At 38.2% G+C, this 14586-nt stretch overlaps 2 protein-coding genes and 1 long non-coding RNA gene across 3 annotated transcripts; 1 reads left to right on the top strand and 2 right to left on the bottom strand.

The window, feature by feature from the left end:
* Positions 1–587: 587 nt before the first annotated feature.
* On the bottom strand, positions 588–1692 carry LOC133743456 (uncharacterized). The gene is made up of 2 exons (XR_009863104.1): positions 870–1692; positions 588–799 (listed from the first exon to the last, which is right to left on the bottom strand). It is a non-coding gene; the product is annotated as an uncharacterized LOC133743456 (long non-coding RNA).
* A 1179-nt stretch (positions 1693–2871) lies between these two features.
* Positions 2872–6352, top strand: LOC133745208 (cinnamoyl-CoA reductase 1-like). The gene is made up of 6 exons (XM_062173230.1): positions 2872–3434; positions 3865–4034; positions 4335–4520; positions 5272–5434; positions 5686–5875; positions 6010–6352. Exons 1-6 carry the CDS (start codon positions 3317–3319, stop codon positions 6140–6142), a joined length of 960 nt encoding a protein of 319 aa, XP_062029214.1. The 5' UTR covers positions 2872–3316; the 3' UTR covers positions 6143–6352.
* A 3520-nt stretch (positions 6353–9872) lies between these two features.
* Positions 9873–10817, bottom strand: LOC133744653 (NAC domain-containing protein 45-like). Its single transcript, XM_062172724.1, has one exon. It carries the CDS (start codon positions 10437–10439, stop codon positions 9873–9875), a length of 567 nt encoding a protein of 188 aa, XP_062028708.1. The 5' UTR covers positions 10440–10817.
* Between the last annotated feature and the right edge of the window lie 3769 nt (positions 10818–14586).

Here is a 14586-nt window from a genome sequence, read left to right as displayed (position 1 = left end):
TTTTTATTTCAATGAGGCCATTAATTATTTATTCCGACTTTTACCAATTTGGAAAACCAACTTCTTTCTTAAAAAGGAAGGCGTCCTTATCGCTCCGCTAAACTATCGTCAATCCGAGCGACCAAAGTCGAGTCGATCCTCACGTTTTACGAGGTCGGTCAACCCTGGTCAACTCTCGGAGTTGACTTTTGACCTTTGACTTTGACTTCTGACTTTTGACCAAGTAATCCTTTATTTACCATTATTTATTATTTATTAAAAATAAATAAATAAATAATTATAAATAAAGTTTTACTTTTACCTTTATCCAATTACTTCTCATTTTTCACCTTTTCACTTTGACCATGACTTTTACCTCCACACTTTCACTTTTACCTTTTACCTCCTTTTTGCCGAATTTACCTTTACTTTCACCTTCTTCACCTTTTTACCACTTTACCAAGGTAAAAACTCATTTAATCCAATTTTTACCATTTTCTTTATTTTCCCTTTTCTTCCAAGAACAAATCCATTTCTTTTCTTCTTCCTTTTCTTTTTCCTTTGGCCAAAACTACACAACTATAATTACCAAATCTTCAACAACAAAATTCCAACACTAAGAAAATTATGCTAATAAAATCCTACTAATTTATCCATCCTCAAATCTCTAATTTCACAATTTTTCCAACAACAACAATAGCTCAACATAAACCAAATCAATCAAATAAATTCCAAAAATTCTAGGGTTTGTCCAAAACCCATTCCTTACCCTTTCTCCTTCAAAAACCACGTCATATACCTTCTCCTTGGCCTTCTTCACCTACAAATCCGTCCATAATCAACATCTCAACCAAAAACTCGAAAACAAGGTTGCATGGATAGATCCTTACCAAAAATCCTTGCCAAACCCATAGCCTAGCTTGATGGTTCAAGGAGAAATCGGGTTCATGCAAACAAAATCACAAACCCAAATTAAAATCTCGGATTTAGGAAGAAATAGGTATAGATCGAAGGATTAGAGGCTAGATTAGGATGGAAAATACCTTGATTTGAGCTTGGAAAGAAGAAATCACAAAAGCCCCAATTTTAGCTTCGGGTTCTAGGGTTTTTGGGGGATTGAATGGCTAAATTTCTTGATTTTGGTTGGAGAAAAGGAAAGAGGGAAGGAAGAGAAGAAAATCTGGAAATTTTGGTTGAAATCCGGATTCCGGCGACGGCGGCGGTGCGGCGGCGACGGCGGCGGCGGCGATTTCCGGTGAGATTGTAGAGAGAGAGGCTCTCGGTTAGAGAGAGAAAGAGCTGAAAAGAAATGAGGGAGAGGCTAGGGTTTGTGAGGAAAGTTTTGCTTTTATACCTCTCCCAAATTTAATTGTGAAAAGTCAAATCTGCCCCTCCTTTTGGGCCAATGGGCTTGGGCTGCTACTATTTCATTTTCCTTTTAATTTTCTCAAGCCCACTCCGAAAATTATCTCTTCAAACATCCTTATTTCTCCTATACTTCATCAAATCCTTTCGGGAAAAATTTTCCGAGCTTATCCTAAGCCTTGATACTTTAAAAATACTTTTCTAGACCCAAATTGGATTTTCTCTAAATTTCTTAATCCTTTTTAATGGCCTCAAAGCCTTAACCTAAGCGCGAATACTTGTGTACCATACGAATACGTAGTTTCAAACATTATACGACAAATTAAAATAAACAAGAAAAAGTACGGGGGTCTACAGTTTGGGCCCGTGAGGGCTCCGAGTTGAAGGGGGATGTTTCAGCTACTTTCATAGGCGGCCTCATGGCGGCGGAGTATTTGGTGGGCTAGGAGATCGGAGAACGAGTAGCAAATGGCGAAGTCAGAGAACGAGTAGTGTAGGGGCGGAGGCAGAGGCGGCCTCATGGTGGCGAAATCGAAGAAGTAGCAGTAAATAGAGTTTGGGGATGATCATTTGAGAGAGGAGGGAGATAAACAGAAGGAGAGAGGAGGGATAAGCAGAAGGAGGAGAAAGATGGGGAAGAAGAAGAGATAAACAGAAGGAGAGAGGAGGGATAAGCAGAAGGAGGAGAAAGATGGGGAAGAAGAAGAGATAAACAAAAGGAGAGAGGAGGGATAAGTAGAAGGAGGAGAAAGATGGGGAAGAAGAAGAGATAAACAGAAAATAAATAAATAATTAAAAAAAAAAAGAGGAAGTGAGAGAGAGGATAGAAAAAAAAGAAAAGAAAAAAAAAGTTAGGGGTAAAATGGTCATTTTGGACCAAATTGTGTGAGATTTGAATGTATAGGGAGTTATTTGTTAAAATTATGATACGAGGGACTGAACTGTCGACTCCCCAAAAGTTGAGGGAGTGACCAGTAATTTGCCCTTCTAAATATCATTACGACTGGGTTCATTGTGTAGTATTCTAGAAGAGCAATATACCTGAACCTTTCTGCAGTTTTCCTTATCTGACCAACAAGTCTCATCCAAGAAGGTAGTGAAGGGGTCTAGACCGACCACCCCTCACCCACATCCTGACCATTTCTTCACTTAATCTACTATATATGGTTATATACCACATAAAACTGTATTAAACTTGGCCTTAATTCAATAACTGGACACAACCCCCACCCCCCACCCAAAAAAAACAAAAAAAGCCAATGGCAATTGGCAACAAACAAGTAACAAAAAATAAAGAAAATAATTTAAAAATCATTAAGTGTTATGTGCTAATTACCTAATTTATAACAAATAAATATAGAAATGTTGATTAGGTTTAGGATATCTTGCAATTAATTATCATCTATGTCTAGCTTATTCAATTATCTTATTATTATGAAACTTAATAAGGGCATTGGAGTTGCTGAATTTAACATTATAATTCCCTAACCTCATGTTTTATATCTCGACTCTCCCCTCCCCAAGAGTTTCAAATCCTGGTTCCGCCGGCAAGACTTGACCATCTGCTCACCTAGGATTGAAGGACACAGCGGCAGGACACAAAAACAACTCGCTTGACTTTTGCTTCAACAGATGCTTTAAGTACATTAACTGTCCCCTTCACAGAAGGTTCGATATCACTTCTACCTGCACCAGAGGAATATTTCATATTAGAGAAAATCAACATTTGATGATACGCATATCTTAGCACACTAAATTGTATGAAAGCGCTTGAAGAAAGGAGACTATATGTTAGTCAAGCCTGCTTAATTAATAAATGTCTGGTCACCGGTCATGACTTCTAAACACGTCTGGTGCTGTCACCGCTTTCGCCAGCATAAATGCTCCAACTGCATATATTACAAGCCACACCATTTTCTCAATTTCCGTATCATAATCACACTTGAAACCCAAAGAGAGCTCTTCCAACTAAATGGCAGTTCAGAATGGAAGGTTCTGTGTTACAGGGGCTGGAGGTTTCGTTGGCTCCTGGGTCGTTAAGCTTCTTCTTTCCAAGAATTGCATAGTCCACGGAACCGTCAGAGAACCCAGTAATGCCATTCATAACTCAACCCCTTCTTTTCCTAATTTTCTTTGAGAAACTATATAACTTTAATTCTTTTGTTATTGTAACTGTATGTACTGTTCCATTCATCAGGTTCATCCGCTTTTCATTTCCATTTTCTGCTAGGTCTCTCTGGCTTTTACGGATTGAATATTACTTGTTCTGTTCTCATTTCACAAAAATTTGATCAATCTGTTGGGTTCCCAGTCTTAAATTCTAAGTTTTTAGTAATTGTGTTATTTTTTTTTGGCTGATTATTGTTTTTTTCTTTTTGGTGTGTGTGAGTCGGTAATGGGTTTAATGATTAATGTGAACATAAATAAGTATCTTGATTCATTTCATAGCGACTAGCTAGCAAAGAATCATGGAAATGGCTGTGCTGCGGAACTCTTGATAATACTGTATTGTGCATGTAGCGGATGACAAGAACTCTCACTTGAGAAAGCTTGACAAGGCATCTGAGAACTTGAAACTGTTCAAGGCGGACTTATTGGATTATGACTCCCTTCGCTCGGCAATTGAAGGATGTGATGGAGTATTTCATGTTGCCAGTCCCGTTCCCTCCGGCAGTGTGCCAGATCCTGAGGCAAGTGTGTCTCTCATTATCCTCCAATATTGGTACTTGCACGAGTTAACATGCTCAATCGTGTTTCCCAGGTTATTTGATCAATCATACAGTCAGTTGCATATATAAGAATGGTTATAAGCAATAATGTAGATGATTGAAGCATCTAAAGGATGCCAACTTATCTGTAACCGTTGCTGTCCCATCACAATTGACTATTCAGTGCACAAAGTACACTTGGGTTTATTATACAGTTTAATGTCCTAAGGTAGACTTACCTAATGATAATTTTCCCCAATATTTGGTGTATCTTTTGTGCAGGTAGAGTTAATTGAACCTGCTGTTAAGGGGACACTTAATGTACTTAAAGCATCTCTTGAAGCAAAAGTCAAGCGAGTTCTTTATGTGTCCTCTGTTGCTGCTGTGGCCATGAATCCTACGTGGGCTGAAGGTCAACTATTGGATGAGTCTTGCTGGTCAGATAAGGAATACTGCAGAAATACTGAGGTATCTGTTGACAAAATTTATATCGTACAATGCACTCAGTCTTAATGATAGTTGCAGTTTGTGGTAGACCATGAAATAGGACACGTAAACACACAACTTTCTTTCAGAATTTAGAATCTGTTGATTCTTCTGAGAGGATACCAAGAACACTTCTATTAGTTTTTCATTGCTCCAAGAACTAACAAGACAATAGAAATAAGAGTGTGAAAACTATGTTGTTTCCATAGATAACAAAAAGCTTTTATCAGTAGACTATAGACATAAATCCTGGATCAATATGAACGATGCTTATCAAAAGATGAATGAAATTACCCAAAAGTGGGGGGTTTTTTTTTATTTAATTACTAACCTTTATGAAATTGAATTCCACATTTTGCAGTCATATTTCTCAACTTCTTCCAAATGCAAAAGTTGTGTTACCAAAATTGTAAAATCAAATCTATTGTCAACTGAGCAAGCAGTTCTGTTTGAGGCACATGTAAACTATGTATTGGACATTTTCATTCAGATACAATTCAACTAGTACAAATCTGCAACTTGGTCCCTAGTTTTATTTGTTACATTTTCCCTTTCTTAATGAAGCAAGTTCATTTAGCCATAAACTATGCTGACCATCAATCCCTTTACTAGTTTACTCTAGAAGTTATATTCTGTAGTTATATCTGGGACAAAATTGACATTTATATAACATACGGTAGGTGGTGCCCTCTAATGCAAGAAATTTACATCTGTATGTTCTTGCTTTTGCCAGAACTGGTATTGCCTTTCAAAAACTGAAGCAGAATCTGAGGCTCTGCAGTTTGCAAAAACAACCGGGATTGATCTTGTGACTGTTTGTCCCTATCTTATACTCGGCCCAATTCTGCAGTCGACTGTAAATGCAAGTACCATGATCCTCATCAAGCTTTTGAGGGGTACTACTTTTTCCATAATGATACTGCATTCAATACTTCTGAACTCTTCATACTTATAGACAAACATCTAGTTGTTAGAAAGGTTATATATCCATTATAGTTTGAGCTAGTTTACATGTGTTTGTCTATATTTTGCTTTCTATGTAGCTAAATCTAGGTGTATCCCCATTCATGAGCACACGCTGCTTGTATTTCTTGTAGTGTGTGTATAACTGTATATATTAACTGCCCTTAACAATGTCCCCATGCAGAAGGAAAGGAGTCACTGGAAAACAGGCCCCGGCAGATAGTTGACGTACGGGATTTAGCCGAAGCACTTCTTATGGTATATGAGAAGCAGGAGGCTGAAGGAAGATACATATGCAAGTCCCACAATGTTAAGAATGGGGATCTAGTTGAGAAGCTGTGGCGCCTTTATCCTAATTACAATTATCCGAAGAAGTAAGGGTCTCCATTAATACTAGTAGTTAGAATGGTGGGATTTACCTCATCCATCAGCATGGTCTTGCAAATAAATTCCTGTGATAATGGTTTGCTCTCTTTACTGATTTGAATATGCAAACGTATGTTTGCAGCTTTGTTGAAGTAGAAGAAGACATAAAGGTGAGCTCAGCGAAACTGCAAAGGCTAGGTTGGAGTTACCGGGCATTGGATGAGACTCTCATCGACTCTGTTGAAAGCTACCGGGAAGCTGGACTATTGCATTGAAAGGATCGCAGAGCTTGCTTTGCGTAGCTGCATCATTTGAATGTAATAAAATGAAACTGGATCGCTTGTTGCAATGAAATTGGATTGTAGTATGATGAAATAAAATAACATAATACTCCATTGTTTGTGTTCTGTACGAGACCAGTGATTTTTATTGTTATATTTCAACTTCTATGCACTTTTGTGTTGGGAAAAAGTGCATGCTTTTAATTTGGCAGTAGCCAGCCACCAGAAGATTCCTTGTCGTCCCAAGTCAAACCCTTTAGTAACTTGAGAGCAGACCCAACAAGGTAAATAATTCAGTCCGCACCCATTTTGCTATATAAAAGTTGGATACAGTCCACACATTTTTACTTACTAATTGTGGTCTAATTACTATTTTTAATAGTTCATTTTGCCCTTAAAATGAAATGAGGTAAATAATTCAAAATTCACTAATCGAATCACAATTTTAACTTAATTTTATATATTTTAAATTCAAATATCTAAAATCTATACAATTCATCGATGAATAATTCTCAAACATAGAAGAGTATAGAGGATTACAATGCATAGAATCTGAATTGTACAAGGAAAGATATCATACATTGAATGGATATCTCTAAGATTCTCCGAGATTATCTCTAATTAAAACTCTATTACCACTAGGTCAAATAACCTAGAATTTGGGCCAGACACAATCTGGATTTACTTAAACACTCCCCCTTGTGTCGCCCAAATGCGGTGCTTCTTTCGTTACCTCGTCAAAAACCTTACCGAGTAACAAAAACCCAGTGGGACAAAAATAACCTTGGTTGAAGGGGAAAAAGAGCATAATACACCCTTCACGTTTCCTGATCTCTGCTTCTCCCCCTGATGACTACGATCATGGGAGTTCAGATAACTTCCGCAAGCCAATGCTTGCAACATGTTTCTCGAACGTGGATTTGGGCAATGACTTAGTGAACAAGTCTGCCACAATGTCCTCAGATCGAACCTAGTTCACTTTGATCTTGAAGACAAATTGTAGGTCTGATATATACCACAAAAAAATAAGAGACATGAACTAAATAAATTTGTTATTACTGGCTTATCTTAGAGTTAACGGGTCCAACTTGATCTGAAATCTTTCTCTTATGATTGAAAAATCAAAACTTTGTTTTCTGAGGTGTTAAGATGATAAAGTTCAAAACCAGTAGTTGGATCTTTTATTCTTCTGTTTCCTTGATATGTATCTTTTTGTCCGTTGTTGATTAGATTCTGATTTGAAACTAAATGTTATCATCTAAATCCCTTCCTTGGCATATTCGGATAATTTGTCTAATATTGTCAGTTGCCACTTTCGGTAATCGATACTAATAGTGATGCACTTATGAATAAAGAATTTGATTAATTGTGCAATTTGTTTTTACTCTGTGCAATTTGATTGGATATATACATAGATATCCTGTACTATGTACATAGTTTTTTTTTTTGTTTTGATTGTGATCTCTTACATTGCAGGATGAGTAAGAGCAAACAAAGGAATGGACAGTAGCATCTCTGCGAATAAGTTTTAGCTTGCTCATTCAAAACTCTCAAGTACCAATTATGCAGGGCTGCTGGCAGATTCTAAGTGTGAGCCTCAATGATACCAAGTCTGAATGGAAGACAATATGCCTAATTAAATAAACTCATAGAAATTGTATTAATAATTTGCTTTCGTTCTAAGTTGTAAATTGGGACACTTTGTATTCTGTCTTTTTATCTCAGTACATTAAATTACTGTGCTTGCTTAACAACTGATGCACGAAAATCGGTTCACAATATAAATTACATGGTATTATTAACTGCCCATATTATTTTGTGGTGGTTGGAAACTACAAGAAAGAATACATAAACTTTTGTGTTATTCCTAATCACCAGGGCATTAGTATAGGAAAGCTGTTGGTTGATTGATTGGGAAGTATAGATAGTGTTAACCATTTCTGTTGATGTCCCGACAAGGTGGAACTCTATCGATATAACTTTGGATACAACTTTAGATCAAAAGAACCTTTGATAAAATGGCAGAGGAAAAAGAGGAAAGTCTCTCGAATACTTTGATGACAATGAAGATGAAGATGAGGAAGATGTTGATATTCAAGTTGATGGAAAAGAGAAAATGAGTAGGAAAAGAGAAAATGAGTAGGAAAAGGGTAGGGCCACATCTTGATGCAGAGTTGGACATCTGCAGTTTCTGTGAATTCTTTCAAAGTCTTTTATGGTGTCACAATAAGAATCTGTGCTTTCCATGAATTAGTGACGATTGAGGGTGAGATTGATGAATTGTTGATAAGCCTGAAATGTGCACTGTAAGTGACACAGAGAGAATATCCTGTTTGATATGGCAGTGATGATGAAGGCCAAGTTTTTAAAGTATTTTGGAGCATTGAAGACATGAATAAACTGTTATCATTGGTCTTGGATCCAAGATACAAGCTCATAAACTTCTTAAGAGTATGCAATGTGCTCCAACTTTCCAAACCAATATTGTATCATTTCCACAAGCCAATTCAGTCCCAATCCCTTCGAAGATCCCAGAGCTCTGAGTCCAAGCATGACAGCGAAACCCTTCAACAAACACCATCATTCTGTAACACTGGTACAACTAGCTGCACTGATTATTATACCAGAAGTAGAATATCGACTGCTACCAACTACTTAAGCGGCACAAATAGCATCATATATATATATATGTGTGTGTGTGTGTGTGTGTGTGTGTGTTCGTATTCAAGTTCATTGTGAAACAGAAACTAGTTTCATTACCTAGTTTATCATATACATTTATAAAAACTTTAAACTAGCTACAAAATCACTACCACAACCATTTGACCTACATTTTGCTCTACTTAGTACTGTCATATGATAATTAAGAAATTGGAAATCTTTTAATTAACTGAGGGCTGGAACCCAGTCTAGCTGGGGGGTTAGGCCCTCACACCCATATTCCTTGTTAAATTGAAAAAAGATACAATTGGGGTGGACATAATGCCTCAACCCGTCCAAAATTACATGAATTGAACCTCATAGAGATCAATGTAAAAGAGAAAGAATGTCAACTAACTAAATGCCAAGTTATCCAAACATGAAGAACCATCATTCCAGGCAGTTGTCCACTTCCATGGTATTTAGCTTCTCATCATTCATTAGGTCCTCCATAAAAGACTTGGCCCAGTCTTCCATGGTATTTAGCTGCTCATCATTCATTAGGTCCTCCATCAAAGACTTGGCCCAGTCTTCGCCAACCATAACATCACTCAAATTCCCACCATACGCATCGACTTCCCCTTCTGTCATGACACCAACTTCATCTCCCATTTGCTGCTCTAGATTTTCGTCATGGTGAAAGTCAAGGCCACTCATTATTTCATTAGCTGTAATGGTAATTGGTATATCATGACATTGCTGCCCCAAGTTTTCATCCCTTAGTTGCAGTTCAGTTACGTGTTGTTGCACTCCCAAGTCCTCATACACTTTCAAAGCAACAGCTGGCTCATCTTCTAGTGGTGTTGGTCCAGCTTCTTGTTCAGCTTCTAATGACGGTGCAGCTGGCTGCAAGAATTGTTGGTTGAACCATTGTTCTAGTTCAGCCCACTCCAATGATGGTGCTGCCTCATTATTATTGGAGCAAGATAGGAGGCATTGCCGCTTCTCTCGCTGCTCCTCAAGCAACAATGCAGGATCGCAGTTCAAATCATTATCTCCATCACCATCTTCAACATAGTCCTCCTCAAGCATTTCCTCTTCTTGTTGTCTTTAATTTTCGCTTTTTTTCCGGCAGTTCATCATTTTTCCTAAGTAAACAAAGAACATAGTCATTCTTGTTTACTTGTTTCTTGGGCAGGAGTTGCGACTTATGAAGTTCGAACTCATACATGATCCAGCGACCATGATGCACAGAACGCTTATTCTGATAGGTGTAGGTTTTCTTGAAACCAAGAAGAGTGGTTGTTGGCTTCTGATTCTCATCCAGAAGATATACGTCCTTGGCTGCGACTTGGCCTTTCCAAGTACCACTCCCAACTTTCCGACTTATACGCGAGGCCTTTGCACTGACCTTTTTCCTTTGGGTGAAGAAGTAGAGATCTTTGTTCTTCCTCAAGTCGTTTGCCCGTCTTGCTTCGAATCTTTCCCATATCTTCCATGGTTCTTGGTCGCCGTAAAGATCCAACTCGCAAATAAGGGACTCTTTTCCAGGTACCTCCTTCCCGTTCACCTTGGGCTTAAGGTAGTACAAGAGTAATTCATCCTCCAAGGGGCAAAACCTATGGCCAGGCAGAAGCATATGATCCTCCATGAATTGAAAACTTAATTCTTTCAGCTAGGGTTTCTTTGTGATCTTTATTCTGGGATTTGTTCTATACAGAACCTGAAACTGATGAATGGATCGATGGAGAGATAAAGAAGATATACGGGGGATTTGAGGCTAAAGAAAGTACCCTAACCTTGGAAGACAGGAGGTGGATTTTAGAAACTAGTGTGGTGTGGAGATGTTAGCTAGGTTTTATAGAAACTTAATAGCTTGGAGAGCAAGAATCGACTTAACAGGGGGTTAATTAATTTCTAGATGAATTAGGGGGACCAATCAGATTTCCAACTGATGAATCTTTTTCTTCATCATCAAGTAATAAACTCTCTATTTATGTGGTGAGGCTTACTACACCTCGACGTAACATTTTACACTAAAGAGTAGGGTGTTGAATTCCAGCAACTAATTACTTAATTAGTAAGAACCGAGGGTTTAGTAGGGATTTATAGTTATATACATAAATTTGATTTCCAACGTGGCAACGTCTAACCCTGTCCCTCCCCTGTGGTCAAGTTTAAGCTTGAAATTCTCTGTATTTACCATCAAAGTTCCCCTGCTTGGTAACTTGACACACAACATATCGATGGAAATTCACTCATCAAAATCCAGTTTCCTAATTTATAGCAGTCTTGCTTCATTCAGCCAAATGAAGAATTATACCTTTCTTTATTTTGTATTCCCTTATTGGCAACATAAGTAACATTAGGTAAGATATGAGTTCTAATGACAGCTTTGGTTCTGGTAGTAATCTCGATCAGTTTTATAAGTAAGTTATAAGAATAGAAAGGGAGCTAGCCCATTTTTCATATCACAATACCACCTGCAATGTGCTCCAACTTTCCAAACCATTATGTATTTTTGTGTCTCCTTTCATGGATCATCATCAAAAAAAAAATCAGCCAGATCAATTTGTTATTTAGTCTCTGTTATCATCTTGAAATATTGATCTTGCATGTCTACTTATTTTTCAGAACTCGATGACTAAATCGTTTCCATTTGGTTGATTTTTTTTCCTTCTCTTGAGAGGACCTCAGATTTGGACCTGTATGGATCATTGGATCAGATTGGGGGGAGCCGCACATATATTCGGGGATCCTTCTTTTGAAGGAGGCTCTTAATCATATTTCAAACTCTGCGGATTCATTTGAACAAACCAGGAATAAGGAAAGTGAGTAAAAGTGAATCAATAGAGAGTTTTCCAACAATTGTTGGTTTTTCATTTGTGGTACTCCTTTTGCAGAAGGTGAGTAATACAAAAGGATCTCTTAAACTTCATCTCTTGACATCCATGACAAACACAAATGGATTTAGAGCCAAATTGGCCCTAATTTGTAAGTATTAACCTTTTCCATTGATCACACTGGTTGCTAAAAGTAATGGGAACTGGAAGTTTGGTACCTCTTGAATTCTGTTTTGCAAATGTCGAGTTTGGATACGAGGGTTTGTATTAGATCAGATGCATGAGATCATCAAATGGTGTGACCAAGTCTAAATCAACTACATTAAGTTCAACAAGGGATAACAACCAGTCAGGTGGATATCCCATGCTAAACAACAGTTTGTTTGTTTGTTTGTTTTTTTTTTTTTTGAATAAAAACAACAGTTTGATTTTAACCGCACAAGAAAACATGAAAAAATATAAGAGAATTACTATGCCTATTAACTGGAACCCAAGTTCTCCTCCTGATGTTAAACAAAACAACTAATTGCCTTATAACTACAGCCATGAAAAAATGAAAAAATATAAGAGAATTACGGTGCCTAATAATTGGAACCCAAGTTCTCCTCCTCATGTTTAACAAAAGAACTAATTGCCATAATGCTCATAACAGCCCCTTAAGCGGCAAGCTCGAAGATTTGGAAACTTAGAAGTAAAGTAATCTTGTAACTCGTCCAGACGACGAGAGCCTTTCTGCTCCTTTGATACGAGGGAGGCGCGCAAGATCAACTCCTCAAGAAATGGAAACTTAGAAATAAGTTTCACAATATATTCTTTGGTAACGGTAGAATGGCCAAGGTACATTTTGATCTCCTTTATGTTACCGCAGTTGAGTGCTCCGATGTCCGGCAGCGGGCTAAAGCCCATACAATCGTTGTGTATAAGAGTTTGAAGATTGGCTGCTTCAATCTTGTAGCTATAACCTTGAGGCCAAAATTTAACCTTCTTGAGCTTGGGAAGATCACAAAGTTCAATATATTTATCTATACTTCCACGAGATGGCTTGAGTATCAATATCTCAAGATTAGGGGATCTAGAAAGCAGCTCCACGACTACTCCATCAAAATCAGTCTCAAACAACGTGAGCTCTTTGAGCCGATTAAATCCGGTGTCCTTCTGAATTAGGGTTTCGTCCAAAAAACAGTAATTTAACTTCAAAACCATTAACGACCCAACATCAAAACTAGTAGGAGGAAATCTGTACCTTTTAGAACTGTAAATCTCTCCTTTTCTAAACAATACAATTAGGGCTAGGTTTACACGACATCCTACGCAAGTTCTTGACCATTGGATTTATAACTGAAATAAATGCTATAGATTAACATTCTTTAAAAAAAAAAAAAAATCTCTTAATTTTATTTTCTCCTCATTTATGATGTAAACACCCTTAAAACCAGATCTAATCACATATAATGGTAACATTGGTTGAGCGCACTAACATGGAAACCCCATTACCAATACCAAGTAAACATACATCCTTAAAACCGGAGATTCCTCGTTAATTTCTTTCTTTTTACCTTTTTTGCTTCCCTATTCTTTTTTAGGGCAACGGAAGACTAATCCATTGATGGTAAATCATACGACCTCACTCGGTCAAGCATGAAGAGTACAGACCACCCCTCATATTACAATGCAAGCTCACGAAGAGTACTAAATCCAAAAGAAATCCATACTTCAACAAAACTAAAATCCTAAAGGAACTGCGGAAAAAGAAAATGTAGAATTTAAAAACTCTTTAATCCTACACTGCCCTAAAATTGAACCAATTAATGTCCTGAACATCTTGACACCTAAGACCCTTTTGGTGTACGTCGCAACATTCAACACACCCATAGCAACATTCTAGGAACATATGCAGGACAAAGAGCAGGACAGACGACCCCCAAAAAGCCCAAACCCGACCCAAGTGTGAGAAAAATAGGGGAATTGGGCTAACCTAAGCCCAATTCTCTAGATTGCATCTCTGCAGCCTAGGAAGGCAGAGGCCCACTGCCCACACCCTACACTCCTCACACCTAGCCACCGAATCAGGCCCTTCCGAGAAGCCGCCCGCCATCGTCTAATCAGTCTGGCGGCCTCCCCGGGCAGGAGACCACGGCAACCATCTTGCCTCCCACCAAAGCCTGTGCTAGCGACCGTACTTGTTACACTAGGCTGGTTCTTCAAGCACGAAATAGAAGCCTCAACCCGCGATCCGAACGCCGATCTCTAGCAGAAATTCTCTGACCTCGCTCCTCCTTTAGTCCCGAAACCGTGACTCCGATCTCCTCCTCGTCAAACCTGATCCGACCAAAGCAGAACGCCGGTCTCGTTTGCACGAAGTCTGTACTTCGCCTTTTTCCTTCGGCCAAAATAGCCTCCGCTACGCACGAAGGAGATGAAGCCCTATCCTCTTACCGCTTGCAACGCCGGAGCACCCTGTTGCAGATCGGAGCCAAGAAGCGCCGCCGCACTGCTCACGAAACCTAGGTTTAGGTTTCGGTTTCGCTCTGACTTTTCGGGAGCCCTATTCGTATATTGGAAGTAGTCACTCTTGCTCAGTAACAAGCACTTTTTCTCCCCTATTCTTGGTTACTCAGCTAACTGCAAAATTCTAATATAGTGAATGACTAAAACACAGCCGAGTTTTTACCGAGATTGTAAGGCTAACTCCTAATCATCTTGTTCCTGTTCAAAATCAACAGAATTCATTAAGCTTTTTTACATCCGAACAAAATGAAGAAGGATACTAGTGAAACAACATGCCACATCATAATGTGCAAAAAGTGATTTTCAAGTAAAATCGAAAAGAAAAAAAAAAGAATTAAGATGCAAGTTTTGCAATTTTCATACAGAATTAAAATTTTTAAAGGTCTTGCAGTTGATTCGATTTGATGTTTTTTTTCTTTTTCTTTTTTGGGTTTATTTAGATTCGCT

This window comes from Rosa rugosa, chromosome 4 (genome assembly GCF_958449725.1).
Source record: "Rosa rugosa chromosome 4, drRosRugo1.1, whole genome shotgun sequence".
Lineage (NCBI taxonomy): Eukaryota > Viridiplantae > Streptophyta > Magnoliopsida > Rosales > Rosaceae > Rosa > Rosa rugosa.
Note: the sequence above shows the minus strand (reverse complement) of the source record. Positions and strands in the feature narration are given on the sequence as shown.

What these genes read in the sequence shown, in the direction of transcription:
- LOC133745208 (XM_062173230.1), top strand. Translation starts at nt 3,317, where the DNA reads ATGGCAGTTCAGAATGGAAGGTTCTGTGTTACAGGGGCTGGAGGTTTC. An exon ending in GCAGTGTGCCAGATCCTGAG is followed by an intron (nt 4,035 to 4,334) that starts GCAAGTGTGTCT and finishes TCTTTTGTGCAG; the next exon opens with GTAGAGTTAATTGAACCTGC. An exon ending in CCTCATCAAGCTTTTGAGGG is followed by an intron (nt 5,435 to 5,685) that starts GTACTACTTTTT and finishes GTCCCCATGCAG; the next exon opens with AAGGAAAGGAGTCACTGGAA.
- LOC133744653 (XM_062172724.1), bottom strand. Translation starts at nt 10,439, where the DNA reads ATGGAGGATCATATGCTTCTGCCTGGCCATAGGTTTTGCCCCTTGGAG.